The 14,798-nt window shown below is 40.2% G+C and overlaps 1 protein-coding gene across 1 annotated transcript; it reads right to left on the bottom strand.

Moving 5' to 3' along the window:
* Positions 1–131: 131 nt before the first annotated feature.
* Positions 132–13,910, bottom strand: apobb.2 (apolipoprotein Bb, tandem duplicate 2). The gene is made up of 24 exons (XM_016249710.1): positions 13,814–13,910; positions 13,016–13,045; positions 12,803–12,906; positions 12,575–12,720; positions 9,912–10,059; positions 9,677–9,829; positions 9,458–9,582; positions 9,157–9,242; positions 8,625–9,075; positions 8,150–8,261; positions 7,932–8,078; positions 7,646–7,857; positions 7,370–7,565; positions 7,114–7,293; positions 6,855–7,034; positions 6,612–6,779; positions 6,308–6,513; positions 6,044–6,211; positions 5,849–5,958; positions 5,569–5,769; positions 5,307–5,470; positions 5,135–5,193; positions 4,669–5,042; positions 132–4,593 (listed from the first exon to the last, which is right to left on the bottom strand). The coding sequence occupies exons 1-24, from the start codon at positions 13,866–13,868 to the stop codon at positions 410–412; spliced, it is 7,959 nt and encodes a 2,652-aa protein (XP_016105196.1). The 5' UTR covers positions 13,869–13,910; the 3' UTR covers positions 132–409.
* Between the last annotated feature and the right edge of the window lie 888 nt (positions 13,911–14,798).

The raw sequence follows: 14,798 nt of genomic DNA on the forward strand, positions 1-14,798 counted from the left end.
GTGTGTGTGTGAGTGTGTGAGTGTGTGTGTGAGTGTGTGTGTGTGTGTGTGTGTGTGTGTGTTGAGTGTGTATAATGCGAGAGTGTGTGAGTGTGTGTGTGAGTAAACAATAAACAGCACAAAATGCGAAACATTTTCAAAAATAGAATTTAATGTAGATTTTTTTTCAGTCAAGTAAAACTGAGTATATGTCAAGTAAAAGGATTGGATCCATTTATTGTTGATTGGGACAAGCAATATTTCAGGGCTTTATAAGAATGACTAACATGCTTCCATCATTGTGCTTGAGAATGACTTTTACATTTATTCTGGCTCTGCTTGTCTGTGATTATGAGGTCTAAGGTAAACAAGCATACAGTAAATAAAGACCAATGTATAGTTCAATACCTTTTCTTGTTTTCAACAATAATTAATTGTGGTAAACGGGAATTATATGCAAGCCACCCTGATACTCCAGAAGCATAGATGGAGAAGTGAAATTGTAAGAGCACTCATACACAACCGCATTAGGTAAATCATTCAACATATCTCCTGATATTGCTGTACTTGAATTATACCAACGAGAGAAAGTCTCTGTTTTGAATGCAAAGCTGTTTGATGAATAAGTACTTTCTTTATATCTTACATCAAAATCTCTATAACTTGGCTGAGTCAAGAATATATCTACAGCAGCCATGAGGGTGCTCAGGGGAACAAGATCAGTTTTACCACGAGCAGTGTGATTTATTGCAAGGTCATAATCTGTACCATCAATATATGTATAGTTTGAATTAATTTCTAGCAAAGAATATATACGGTCAAGTCCTCCCTCCACGGTCAGCAGGTCATTAATGTCAAACCACAACTTGGAATATCTAAAACCAATGCATCCATTTCCAGTGGTCTTCAGATTGGATTTCAGACCATCAGCTTTCACATAGATGTTAGCTTCATTATCTAGTGTTCCCTTAATTGTGACACCATCAGGGGATGTAGAATTGGAGGTTATTTGGCTTACAGACTCAAAGGTGATATAGGAAAGAGTTGCATCCAGCTTTAAGGTATTCTTAGCATCTCCATGTCCAGCAGCTGCTGAGTCTGACTGATCGAAGGTGTACTTGATTGTCAAGTTTGATTCTGCCTTTGGATGGGCTTTGGTGTCAGCAGAAAGCTGATGAGCGGCATTAACAGTGAAGCTTGTTGTATGAATCTTAGCAACTGTGTCCACAGATAATACAGCCTCAAAGTTGTCTTCCAGAGTCATGGTGCTGTTATGATTACCCTCAATGTGAGCATTCTCCAAAGACAAAGAAGAGGCCAGTTTTAGTCCACTTTTTGTGGTCAGGCTAGTGGATCCATCAAGCTTGGAATTCAATTCCTGAAACACAGAGGCAGTTGTGGCACTAACATGCATCAAGCAATCCTTCGGATAAATACCTGTATTAGCACTGAGGTTGAGAATAGACGACTTGAAAGACACCTCAGAGACCAGGTTGCCCAGTAAAGGAGCAAACCCACTCTTCTGGTAGACAAGTTTGGCATTTAGATCAATGGGTTGGTCATGACTCCGTTTTAGCTTTTTGACTGCTGGAATCTTGAAAATGGCTGGCACGAACATTTCTGCAGCATTTAAGAACTCAAAGCTGGCTACACTATTCACAACAGTGTGAATACCCATCTCTGCTTCGTTATTGTTAGCTGTGAAGTTATGGCTGTAGTTGAAATGGTTGAAAGAGGCAACTGCCACAGTGCTAAATTCTTGTAGGTCAGGGTTGAAGATAAAAGTGTAGTCATTCTGGAGATCAACAGTGGTTAACAAAGACTCATAGAGTTTGATCTTGGCATTACCCTTGTTCTGAAAGTGAATATCAACCACGCAAGGACAAGTCATGATGTTTGCAGTGTTAGAGAGGACACCGCTGACAGGTCCAACAAGCTCGGTGTCATGGGCTGCACTGATTTCTATACTCAAATCACTGAAGCAAGCCTTTCCAGAAACAACCAGCAAACTGTTCTTGATAAATGGCGACTCTGTTTCAACACGAGCATTGAATTCAATGTGGCTTAGAGCAACAGCATCAGCATTCACCTTCATTTTCATCTGCAAATGTGCGCTGTCAGTGCGGCCTGTGAAAGTCAGCTTGGCGGTGCTAAGGCCCATGTTCAAATGCAGGTCACTCTTATGGGTGCCTTCCTCAGAGAAGTCTTCAAGAGTAAATTTGCTAGATCCTTCATTTTTAACTGTCAGGGTGATTGCAGCACCATCCTGGAAAGCTATAGTGTTCTGAATCAGGGTGACTTCACCAGACAAAGACTGTGAGGGGATTTTCACCTGGTGCTTGTATAAAGTTTCAAGAGAGAAAGATGAAGAATTAACATTGTTAGAGGCAGATCCATTCAGAGTCGATGATGCCTGTTGGTCTAAAGTCAAATAAACGTGTGTTAACTTCAGAGTTTCAGACACTGTTACAGGACTCATCTTAGGCATAGATATCTGTGCAGTGGAATCTAGATTGTAATTCAGAATGTTATGTTTCGGAGAGGTTCCTTTAGAGTAAATAAAAGCCGTGAACAGAGGGTGTCTCTCTGAGGCGTTCTTGAACTCTGCAGAGGTTCTGACGTTGTATACAGGGCTGCTGAATCTGACCTCACCGTACAGCTTTCCAAAAGATGGCACTAGAAGAGCTGTTGAAACTGAAGGAATCTGAAGAGGACTGTCAGGTTTGTTGTTCTCAGCATTGGCAGGACGGAAGATCTCATTCAGCTTTGTGTAACTCTGGGTGGTGATCGAGCTAAGAAATATTTTAACATCCTCAATGATGGAAAATATCAAAGTACTAATGTGCTTTGGAACTACATTTTCAACCAGCATACCCTTCACAGTCAATTCCAGTGCCTCACTGAAACAGTTGCCTATATCACTCACTAGTTTCGCAAAGGCACCGATTCGAGAGGCCACCAGATTTTCCAGCTTTAATGCAAACTCCTGGGATAGAGATATCAAGGTATGTTTCAGCTGGACAGCTCTTCTCTCAAAGTTCAAATTAGACACAAAGTCACTAACATGCTGAGATAAGTTATGAATTTTGGAAGCAATCCCTTCTTTGTTGATGTAATTCCTCAGGGTCTCGCCTATGCTTACAAGTGTTATTCTGATGTTGTCAGGAACTAGAAGCAAACCATCAAGGAAAGGCAAGCTAATTAAATGTCTGTCATTGCTTTTGCCATACTTTAGGAAACCAGAGACCACAAAGTCCTGGTAAGCAGTATTGGCAGTGTTGAACAAATTGGTGTGCACTGTTCCAGACCCTTCCAGCCCAAACTGTGCTGGAGTATTGTAACCGCTTATTTCCTGATTGATGGCATTGTTGTTCACTTCAGCTTTAACAGTCACTTTAGTCTTTTGTTCAGATGGGATCAGCAGAGTGTCAGACTTGCTCTCAAAATGTGATTTGATGTTGACACTGTCTATGTCAAGGAGCGTTGAGATATTGAATTCATGAGAATGAGCAATCGATTGTGGTTCTACTTTCAGGAGGACTTTTGCATTAAACTCACAATTACTGTGTCCATACAGGTATATGTCATTATCACCATTAGCAGAGGCATCAAAATTGAAACTGAATGGAATAGTTGTACCGTAAGTGTTGGTTTCAACATTAAACACCATGGAGTTGAAACGTACACGATTCTTGATTCTGCCAGAAAGTCCAGCCATCTCCAGTTCAGTGTTGTGGTTAATGCGTGTTCCCATGATATTTCCAATTGTTTTGCACTTAGCAGTGGCAGTTAGAATTTTGTAGTTGATCTCAAAGGTCTGCTTAACCTCCTCCATAGTAAAGGCGCTTTGCAGTGAGGTTGTGCCACTGGTGGTCAGGCCATCCATATTGAGGTTCAGATTGGCTTTGTGTGCAGCTGTGTGTCCCATAAGTTTAGCAGAGGCATCACTGTGAATAGTTAGACCATTGATGTCCAATACTCCTGCCACAAGGGAATGGATACGTTCTTCAGAGATGTCAGTAGAGGTCTCAATCTTAACACTGACTGCTTCAGCACCAGCTCTGGTCTCAGCCATGTTTTGGATCTTCAGGCCAAAAGCCTGTGTTTTTGTATGAGTATTTAGAGCAAGCTGAAATTCCTTGAAGGTGATGTTAGCAGTGTTTGTTAGATGGTCATCAAATGCTGCAGTGTTGGATAGAATTATCAGTCCTCCATTGGCAAAAGCTAAAGCAAAGGAGTTTCGAGCTTGAAGAAGTGTTGAGTCTACTTTCAATGAAGAATCAATCTTTGCCTCTTGTCTGGATGGGAGTAGAGAGACTGACTGCGTAAGGATTCCTGAACCATTGACTGGACCAGCCTCGAAGGATCCTTCCAGGTTTCCATCTCCAGAGATCTCCTCGTCATCAACTTCAAAAGTTCCATTATGCTCCAGCGAAATTTGCACTCCAAAAAGGCTAATTACATCAAGCTTGCTTTTGGATTTCACACTGAGTTTTTCAGCAAGCTTTACTTCCTCCTCAACTCTGATGGTGGCATCAATAATCTTGTGGTGAACCACTGCTTTTACTTTTGTCATTAGAGAATTGCCAGGTGTGGGCTCAACAAGAGCAGATCCTGTGCAATAAATGAAAATGAATCAATCAATAAGCAATCATCCAAATCAAGTGTATACAATGCATGTTTTTTTACCTTCAACCTTTAGGGATAGGAGGTCAACAGGACTTGTTCCGGTAACTTCAAACTTAGCAGAATAACGTAGGTCTGCAGAAGGATCTCTGGCAGCAGACATAGCTGTTTCTAAGTTGTAGAAGTTGCTGCTTAGTTTTCCGGACATTTCTGTCATTTCAAGAGTCGGCACAGACAGCGACACATTCACAGGAATGGAGACCTCTGGAAGATTAATGCTAGTAGCTTCAAATTCCAGATCAAGATGAGGTATAATCAGATTTGGGGTGGAGATAGTCATCGGAAAGTTTAGATCTCTAGTGGATTTTCCACCCAAGGGCAAGGGAAGAGTGATGGTATAGTAAGGATGGCCAAAGAGATATTTAGCAGCAACCTCTCTGTTTAAAAACATGTAATGTAAATTTTAACTACAGTTTAACCATTGCGTTTTATGTGCAGAAAGTTCACCATACTAGAGACTTTAACTCACACATTCAGGAACAGTCTTTCAGGAATAGCGAACACAGGCAAAGCAGGAATGCCCAAATACTGCACAATTGGAATATCAACAATGTAGATTTATTTCATTTTCATTTAATTAAAAACATTTCCTTCGTCAAAACCTGATGAAAAAATCAATTGAGGTAAGTTCATTATCTTACCGCAGCTGACTTTGCCAGGATATCACGGACTTTCTTTTCATTCTGGGCAGTCTGGCCATCAATAAGGCTATTGACAATGGTTTCAATGGCATTGATGTTGGAAATGATTCTTTGAATCTCAGAATTGACATGAGACTTTAATTCAGCTTCAATCTTCTCATTCTCTGAGATTGAAGGGATATTTGATAGGCTCAAAATCGTGTGGTAAATAATTTACTAAAATTTTCTATTCATATTACAGAAAGAATTTTTGGACACGTACCCAATTTCAGAATGAGTGTTTGAACAGAAGTCGTCTCAGGGAGTTTTAGGTCACTCTCAAGTTCCAACGTCAACTTCTCATCATGCTTTAGTTTTGCATAAACTTTAGAATAAAGCTGAAGAGGGGCAATGAGCAACTCTGATGATACAGTGTGTTGCTTTCTGTTTAACATCACTGTATTTGTGGCCTCAAAGGGTGTTCCTGATAGTAATTAAATGAAAAAAGACTTATTATATATAATAATATAAAAAGATAATTAGTAAGCTTAGTAGCCTTGTACCTTCAGCCTTTATGCTAAATGTGACTTTGTCTGAATCATCCTCATAGGCATAGTTGATGGTGGCAGTATACTCTGTGACCTCTACCGATGGGTAGAGCGTAACAGTAAATCTAAACACAAATGCAGTGTGGATGAAAAATATTGTCCTAGGAATAATATGATTTAAATATCAGTATATAGATGATTTTCCATTACTTGGTATCACTATTGAGAGGAAAATAAGGGGCGGCATCATCAGGATACTTAAGGACTGTACAGTGCTTCCATCCAGGGAAAACAGGAGCACATACTTCCGCATTAATATACTCGCCATTGGCATGAATGGGCAAAATCTTGGCACCAACAACAGACACCAGAGAACTGCTATATATGGGGAACAATAACAATTAATGTAAAATAATTATTTGACTTGTTTTAATGTTAGTTTCTTTTTCTGCATTTCAAGTCAAGATGTCTTACGTCACACTGATGAGCTCAGTTGGCTCACGAGGAGCTGGAATGGAAAGCTTGAGCTGGTTGTTGGTCACAGAGAGCTTTGCTCTGAGGCCACTCTCATGATAGATGTTAGTGTGCATCTCCAGACCGGAGAGAACGTAGTCTGGGAAGTGAGTCCCAATCTCAGTCACAAACTCAATGCCAGAAGACAGCGCAAATGCAAATTCCTTCTGTGGTGTAGTCATATTCATTTCTTTTAGTATAATAGCAGAAATGAAAGATAAATATTGATAGTAACACATGCATGACTAAAGTGTGTTGGACTCACCATGCCTGGACTAAACCTCAATCCTCCTTTGATTCCAGGTGTAAAGGTACCAGACAGAGCAACTCTCAATGGAAAGCCAGCACCGGTGGGCAGATAGAACTCATTATCCATGAAGATGTAGTGAAGGAAAAGCTCGTTGTCGACACTTGAGAGCAGTCTTTTAGCAAACTATTTCAAAAATATAGTTCAGATGACTGTTTAAGCAAATGCATTCATAAATGTGGTTGGAAAAGCTGTACTCACATCAGTGGGGATCATCTTAAGGAGATTGTGAATCATCTTGCCATCTTTTGCATCAAGATAGCCAAGTTCAGCACCCAGAAGCTTGAGGTACACCATCGCTTCAGGGGTATCCTGGGCCTTCAAGTCCTCAATAAGCTTGTTGACATTATCACTGATTTCTTTGACTATGTTTTGAATAGCCTACAACACACAGAAAATTTAGATTGGAATCCTGCTATGAAGAAATATGTCCATTTGCTAATTTTACCACATTTAATACCTGTCTCTTTTTCCTTTCATTCCTCATGATTGGCAGCATGTTGTCCAAGACCTCGATGAGTTGGGCGGGCATATTGTCGGTAGCGTATAAAGTGGTTTTCATGACAGTGTCTGGGAAGAATCCATCATCACCAAAGAGGGCCTCCACAATAGGCTCAAAGCCCTTACCCTCCATGCCAATCTGAAAGCAAGAATAAAACCATTGCATTCATACCTAACACATCAAGTAAATGTCAGACTTTTATTGGACTCTGTACCTCAATGAAGTCCATATCAAATCCAAAAGCATTCAAGGTCATCTCCAGCATGACCTCCCTTGGCAGTTCGTTGGGAGATTCAAAGATCATATTTCCCTCTAAAGATCCAAGTCTATAGTATCGAGAGAGTTTGGTGGGTTCCATGATCATTCCAATTTCATTGCCTTGAAAGGCCTCTTGAACCTTCCACCTCAGGCTAGGGAGTAAAAATAACAAGATTACATTTTCTTCTGAAAATTTGATTGATAAGTTATTCACATTCTCTTCCATACTTACTCCTGAGTCTCTGGTGCTGTAGAGCTCAACATGTTGGTGATATGAGAGATGATGAAGCTCTTGGTCTGGCGGTTTTCCTCAACATGGACAGCTGCTGCCAATTGAGCAAGTTCAGCAGGTGTAGGGTTCTTCATCAAGATGAGGTAGGCGGCAACACGCTTCTGTACGGATGCATCTCTGTCTAGAACAGCATGCATGAGCACCTCACGACCCTTTAAAAGGCATGAAATGATCTTTAGACTGACTTTAGGATAGCCAAGAGCTGTGGGCATATTTAACAGCTCACCTCCTCAGGTACAAGAATCTGTCTGTAGACCTGGATGGCAGCATGCTGAACTGAAGGGGAGGCAGTCGGGTGGTTGATGCATTGAATAACAGAAGAATGCAAAGCAGGGCGTGCAGCTCCCAGTGCAACCACCATGTTGCCAATGACCTGAAAGATGATGCTTAGCTGTAGAGTCTGAAGATTAATTTATCAGCATGTAGGAATTTGTGTTAACATACCCTTAGAGAAAGAAAGACGTGTTCCTGGTCACCTGTGCAATCACCAATCTGTTCAAGGGCATAATCAGCCACTGCTTGGATCTCATTGGTGACTCCATCGGACTCATAGAGCCTTAGGTCACACAGAGAACACAAGATGCTCTTTTGATGAAATAGTGACAATGCTACATCTATGTACAAAACACACTTATGCAAAACATGGATGAGAGTCAGTGGGACAAATCTGAGATTTGTCTGAAAATGTCTTTTCACACGGTTGCAAATTAAGGTGCACTACATTTATGTATTTGACAGACGCTTTTATCCATTGCACACAAGATTTACTTTTTACCAGTTTATGCATTCCCTGGGAATTGAACCCAAGACTTTGGAACCATCCTCTACTTTCTGAGCTACACAGAACTACCAATTGATAAAATTCAACTCATATGTTAGTTGATTTACTTTTACCTTAATCTAAAGACGTGTTCCTTACCTTCTCACAGCTTGGCTGAGAGCATAGTAGATTGGTTTGGTCGGCTTGAACTTTGCCATCGCCAACATTTCCTTCACAAGGACTCGCGAGGACTGGGGTATCATTCCCATGCCATATACAGCAGCGTCAATCTCAACTGAGGACCTGTCAAAGGTCCTGAAAATCTGCATGATAGCACTGTTGCATTCTGGGGTGCCGCATTGTAGCAAAGCCTGGTACGTCAAAAAACGAGAAATCTCCAGGGCCTCAGGAACAGTGGCTGTCAAGGTTTCAGCTTCCATCTTGCGGATCACAGCTACAAGCTTGTGGGCCAAGTGGGCTCTCTTGCGTCCATCGTTGGTCTTGGAAAGGCCCGAAAGTTCCCTCAGAACATCAAGAGCGGCGTCTTTATCCTGGATGGGGCTCATGTCAACACTGCGGTCAAGATGGAGGGGTTTCATATTGGCCACATCTGGAGGCATAACAGCACATTTTGCATTTTGTTTGACATTGCAAGCAAGTTATGAACATTGACGCCAAATCGTTATCTTACTGTGTTCAAAGACTCTGTCATTGTAGTCAGCAACTCCTAAAAGAGTCAAGGCCTGTTTACCAGTATTGGTCACTCCATATCTTCCCCTAGTCATAGCCATAGAGACAAACATCAGAAGTGCATGACCATCCAGCTATGTTGAAAAAATCAAGCAATTAACATTTATGCATTTGGCAGATGCTTTTATCCAAAGTATCTACCATTGCATTCTGGGTATGCATGTTACCAATTCATGCATTCCCTGGGAATCAAACCCATGCTCAACACTTTGAGCTACAGAAAAGTTATTTACTTCATTTACTTGTATGAGAAAGGCACAAGAACATGTTTTTCAGTGCAACTTCCAGAGGTCATGTGGTGCTGCTCATTGTCAAACTTGTAGTTGCAGGTCTGGTTGCTCCAGATCAGCTGAGCAAGAGGATGGTGCTTTGGAAGAGAAAAATAAAAACATTGGAGATCTCACTCCACTCGTCTCAACTGGAATTTTACACAAAACTTAAACCTAAGTCTCAGAATTAACCAAGCCGGTGATGAGGGCCAAGGGACTGGTGTGGTCCTTGATTGGTCTGAACTTGTCACATTTGGACAGGTCTCTGTTTAGGGTGACTTCAGTGTCGATGTCTTCTCTGGTTTTCACGACGTAGTCAGTCTTACACAGGCCGTAGATGGTGGGCTGGAATGAAAACAGTCTCAATGTCAGAGGTAGGTTTGGTGTGACCATCTTTCTCTTTCAAGAGTGAAGTTTATCAACAGACCATCTCTTTGTTCCTGTCCTCCTCAAGCACAGGGACAGCAAGAGCAGAGATGATTCCCCTCTTTATGTTGAGGATGTTTATTAGCTCATCCTCCTCAGGGAAAAGCTTGATTTCATCATCTCCCTCAACGGTGAACTTCAGAGGATGTCTGAACAAAGAGAGAAGAGTTTGTTGAATATAACAGATATATGTCTTTCTTGCAGATTCATAATTGGAATGGACAGATTTTACATGCGTGACAGCAAAGACAACACTTAAGGTTTGTTCACACCAAGGACGATAACTATAACTATACGGTTTTAACAATTGTTCTAATCTGACAAACGTAGGGTTGGGAATTGATTCCACAAAGAATCAATTTCCGAGGACTTGGGAATCGAGAATCTTTTCCAAAGGTTGGAATCGATTCCATCAAAGCTATTTGACTCCTCTTTAATAGCCTTTTTAGTTCTCTAAATTGCCACTTGGTTGCTTGTTAATAGTCTTGGGAAGTCTGATTCACCTCCATGAACCGGTTGACAGTTTGTTTAATGAATCGGTTAAGAGAAACTGTTGCAGCGTTTTGCCAATACATCTTGGACAAGTTTCCTATCATGAAGTTTTGCACCTAAAACATACAATACAGACATTTGATGCACAAAAGCGGATTTTCGGGTGTCTAAAGAATATAAAAAGAACAATTCTCATTATTTTTCTGATTTATTTTTTTAACTCATTATTTAGTTTAAAATGGCTTGTTCTGTTGTCTACAATGAAAGGTTTTGAGCGCCGCACCAGAATACATGAAGATATAATAGATGATTATAATAATCACTGAATACTAAAGAAGTGCAAAACGACGTAAGCCTCCAAATCTTGTAGTCACAGCGAGATTAGGTAAACACATTTATCCAATCTATAAAGAAAAAAAGAATCTAAAACAACAGTGAGGAATCGATTCCAGAGTCGACTCCAGAACCAGTAATCAGAATCAATTAAAAATTTCAGAATCGAACAGCCCTAGATGAACAATAAAAAGCCAATCAGAATCAGACTTTAAAGAGCTTGTGCATTTAAAGGCACAATATGTAAGATTTTTTTAATTAAAATATCCAAAAACCACTAGAACAGTGTTATATATTTTGCTGACTTGTGTACTTACATTATCCCAAAGTTTTTTATAGAATGTTTAAATCCAGAGAAATAAGCTATTTTAACTAGTGACACGGAGTGTCATTGTGTCGCCTGCCAATTAAGTCATAACCCCTCAATTTCTGGTTTTGTTTTGTAGAAAATATGGAAACACCAAAGACGCTTTATTATGTTATGCATTTTATTAGACCGGTGACGACCGCACAGAGTAGCATTATAACAGAACTAAATGTATCTAGTATGATAAAACAGAGCTGCTTTACCCCACATACGCACGACCGGAAGCAGCGCAAGCGCTCGACTGTGGCATAATAAAAGCTCCGCTGCTTTCCAGTCGTGTGTCGCGCTCGTTCAGCGCCTCGTTTCACTTCGGCGGCTTTCAGCCTCACTCTGCTTCATTCTACTACGCTAATAAATCATTAGCTCATCCATGAACATGATTTCTGCCCGAGTCCCGTTGGATTGCATCGGCTGTGGGGATGAAGACCATAACTCCCATGATTCCACACTCAGTCACAGCGTCATCAAACTAGTCCTTTGTTTATTTTGAATACACGCCCTCTAGCGGCGAAAATGACATATTGTGCCTTTAAAGTGGCAGACTAAAACTGCAGTGCACCCTTATAATAAACGGAACGTTATCGCCTGCCGACATGGATGCTAGTATTGTTATAGTTACTGTTCTTGGTGTGAATGGGCCTTTACTTCTCCATGGCGGTTTTGAAGTCCTCGGTGCCAGCAGCAGCTCCAAACACTGGGTTTCCATCTGCATTGACGCCAATCGCTTCTCTCAGCTTGCATTCGGTGGTGCGCAAGATGTAGCTGCATGTACCAGGACCTGCAATCTCAACCTAATGCGATATTCACACTGCATTGTTGACAAAACGGCAGTAACTTTAGTGTTTGATGTAGGGAAATGAGCTCATACTGTACCTTGCAGCTGGCCTCGGGGCCATTGACCGCCTCATTCAAAGCGTTCAAGAAAGACGCTTTATTATGTTATGCATTTTATTAGACCGGTGACGACCGCACAGAGTAGCATTATAACAGAACTAAATGTATCTAGTATGATAAAACAGAGCTGCTTTACCCCACATACGCACGACCGGAAGCAGCGCAAGCGCTCGACTGTGGCATAATAAAAGCTCCGCTGCTTTCCAGTCGTGTGTCGCGCTCGTTCAGCGCCTCGTTTCACTTCGGCGGCTTTCAGCCTCACTCTGCTTCATTCTACTACGCTAATAAATCATTAGCTCATCCATGAACATGATTTCTGCCCGAGTCCCGTTGGATTGCATCGGCTGTGGGGATGAAGACCATAACTCCCATGATTCCACACTCAGTCACAGCGTCATCAAACTAGTCCTTTGTTTATTTTGAATACGCGCCCTCTAGCGGCGAAAATGACATATTGCGCCTTTAAAGTGGCAGACTAAAACTGCAGTGCACCCTTATAATAAACGGAACGTTATCGCCTGCCGACATGGATGCTAGTATTGTTATAGTTATTGTTCTTGGTGTGAACGGGCCTTTACTTCTCCATGGCGGTTTTGAAGTCCTCGGTGCCAGCAGCAGCTCCAAACACTGGGTTTCCATCTGCATTGACGCCAATCGCTTCTCTCAGCTTGCATTCGGTGGTGCGCAAGATGTAGCTGCATGTACCAGGAACTGCAATCTCAACCTAATGCGATATTCACACTGCATTGTTGACAAAACGGCAGTAACTTTAGTGTTTGATGTAGGGAAATGAGCTCATACTGTACCTTGCAGCTGGCCTCGGGGCCATTGACCGCCTCATTCAAAGCGTTCAAAGACTCTGTCTTATAGAAGTATTCATACTTGTTGAAGGGTTTGTATCTTTTGGCCACTAGAAACAGCAGAGCAATTCATTAAAACATTATTTAATGCATAAATACATGCTGACATTTAATATTGAATTTAGATCATTACAGCTGTAGGTTTGCATGTAGACATACTCAAGCATGGTGGTCCTTCATCCTGCGCGTCTGTAATAAAAAATGCATGTCATTACACTGTAATCAGGGCTGAAAACGTCCAAAATGTGAATCTGTATTAGTTTAAGTTCTTTATTGCAATGGCATTGGGGTGAGAAAAGTAAAATTCATGCATAAATGGTCTAATTTCATATGAATCTAATAATAATAAAAATAAAAATAAACAACTAGCAACTTTTATGGACTTTTGACCCTATGTCTATACAAATTCCACTATTAATACAATGACCACCTATGTCTTATTTTATTTTAATGTATGCATTTCTATAAATTGGATCTGATTATTTGTATGTTTGGAAATATTCTTCTTGACATGAGATCTGTACAAAATTATATTTTGAGTTTATATTGATTTTTCTTCTATTGAAAAATAATAAATAAAACATTTATAATAAATAAATGAACTAAAAAAATAAAAAGAAAATGTTCATACCCCATTGGCAGACTTATTGTATTTTTTTTTTCAGGATATAACTCCTTATGTCATTTTGCATCTTAAATAAAGGTATCTTGATTTAAGAATGTTTAGATATTTGTACTGAGAAAAAAAAGACAAAAATACTGAAGAAGAAAAGCATTTTTGCAGTGCAAAGAAAATTATGAAAGAAATCTTTTTTGATGAGCTTTGCAACATTCACACTGAACTGAATCCACATTTGAACTGAATGAAGCTGTATAATTACAGCATTAACACTGTTATTGAAACTATCTGTATTGTACAAAGCACTATCAAAATAAATGTGACTTGACTATACTTACTTGACAAGGCGACGGTGCTCAAAAGCAGCAAAAGACTGAGCTTATTTTCACCCATGATGCTCCAGTACAGCTTTCAGATTTCTGAGCAGGAGATTTATAGCAAACCAAACTCATGTTAAAATTTCAGCCCCCGACTCCAAAGTTCATGCAAACGCTGTGACAGAATAAAGCTAATAGAGTTTGACATTGATTTTCCGAAGAAAAAAAAAGATAGCGCAAACAAATTTAAACATTAGAGCAGACAAACAGCCATTTGGACACACCTATTCGTCTCAATCACAGTATCAATAAATATTGCATAATGCAATTTCCCAATCTTGCTCAATCTATAACTTCAGATCTGGACTCAGCAAAATTAGTTTTTGACTAAACAAGGACTTTGTGATAAACACAATCAGGAGGTTTCAAGATGAACCTGCAGAAAATACTCATATACCGATCTTATAACTGATGCAAGGACAAAACTAAATGAAAGATAGAGAGACGTATGAATGTGGATTATATTTTGGTAGATAGAATACATTGCACACCATTACATTCAGATGTGTTCAATCCCTAAAATCTGGCTGTGATTTTGATGGCCTGTAGACAGAATCTGACATGACATAACCCTGAGAGTAGCTGAAAACTACTGCAATTCATATATTTTATTAAACTTATCTGCACAAGTGAGCACAGCGGCAGGACTCTGAACTCTTTAAACTGACCTGAATTAATTTTGAACTACACTTCTCACACCGCTATTGATTTCTGTTGAGCTTCTGTTTGGGTGCATTAAAAAAAGTTGCAATTATGAGAAATAAGTCGCAGTTACCAGCTCAGGGTTTCTATAGATTGCTGCTTCTCGTGTCAAATCTTGACTGGTTTTAATCAAGTAAATGTCAGAATAACTGCAGTAATATCTCCAGATGAACACTTACTGCACTGAAGCAGCTCAGCTTTACTTGATTCTCCATCAATCATGTTTTAGAGTCTCAAATCTGAT

Source organism: Sinocyclocheilus grahami, unplaced genomic scaffold (assembly GCF_001515645.1).
Source record: "Sinocyclocheilus grahami isolate Dianchi unplaced genomic scaffold, SAMN03320097.WGS_v1.1 scaffold949.1, whole genome shotgun sequence".
Classification (NCBI taxonomy): Eukaryota; Metazoa; Chordata; class Actinopteri; order Cypriniformes; family Cyprinidae; genus Sinocyclocheilus; species Sinocyclocheilus grahami.

Bases quoted from the DNA above. Each gene is read 5' to 3' on its own strand.
- apobb.2 (XM_016249710.1), bottom strand. From the start codon at position 13,868: ATGGGTGAAAATAAGCTCAGTCTTTTGCTGCTTTTGAGCACCGTCGCC. The intron at 7,035-7,113 runs GTATTAAATGTG...TGTGTGTTGTAG, and splicing joins ATGAAAGGAAAAAGAGACAG to GCTATTCAAAACATAGTCAA. The intron at 6,212-6,307 runs GTAAGACATCTT...CCCCATATATAG, and splicing joins ACTGAGCTCATCAGTGTGAC to CAGTTCTCTGGTGTCTGTTG.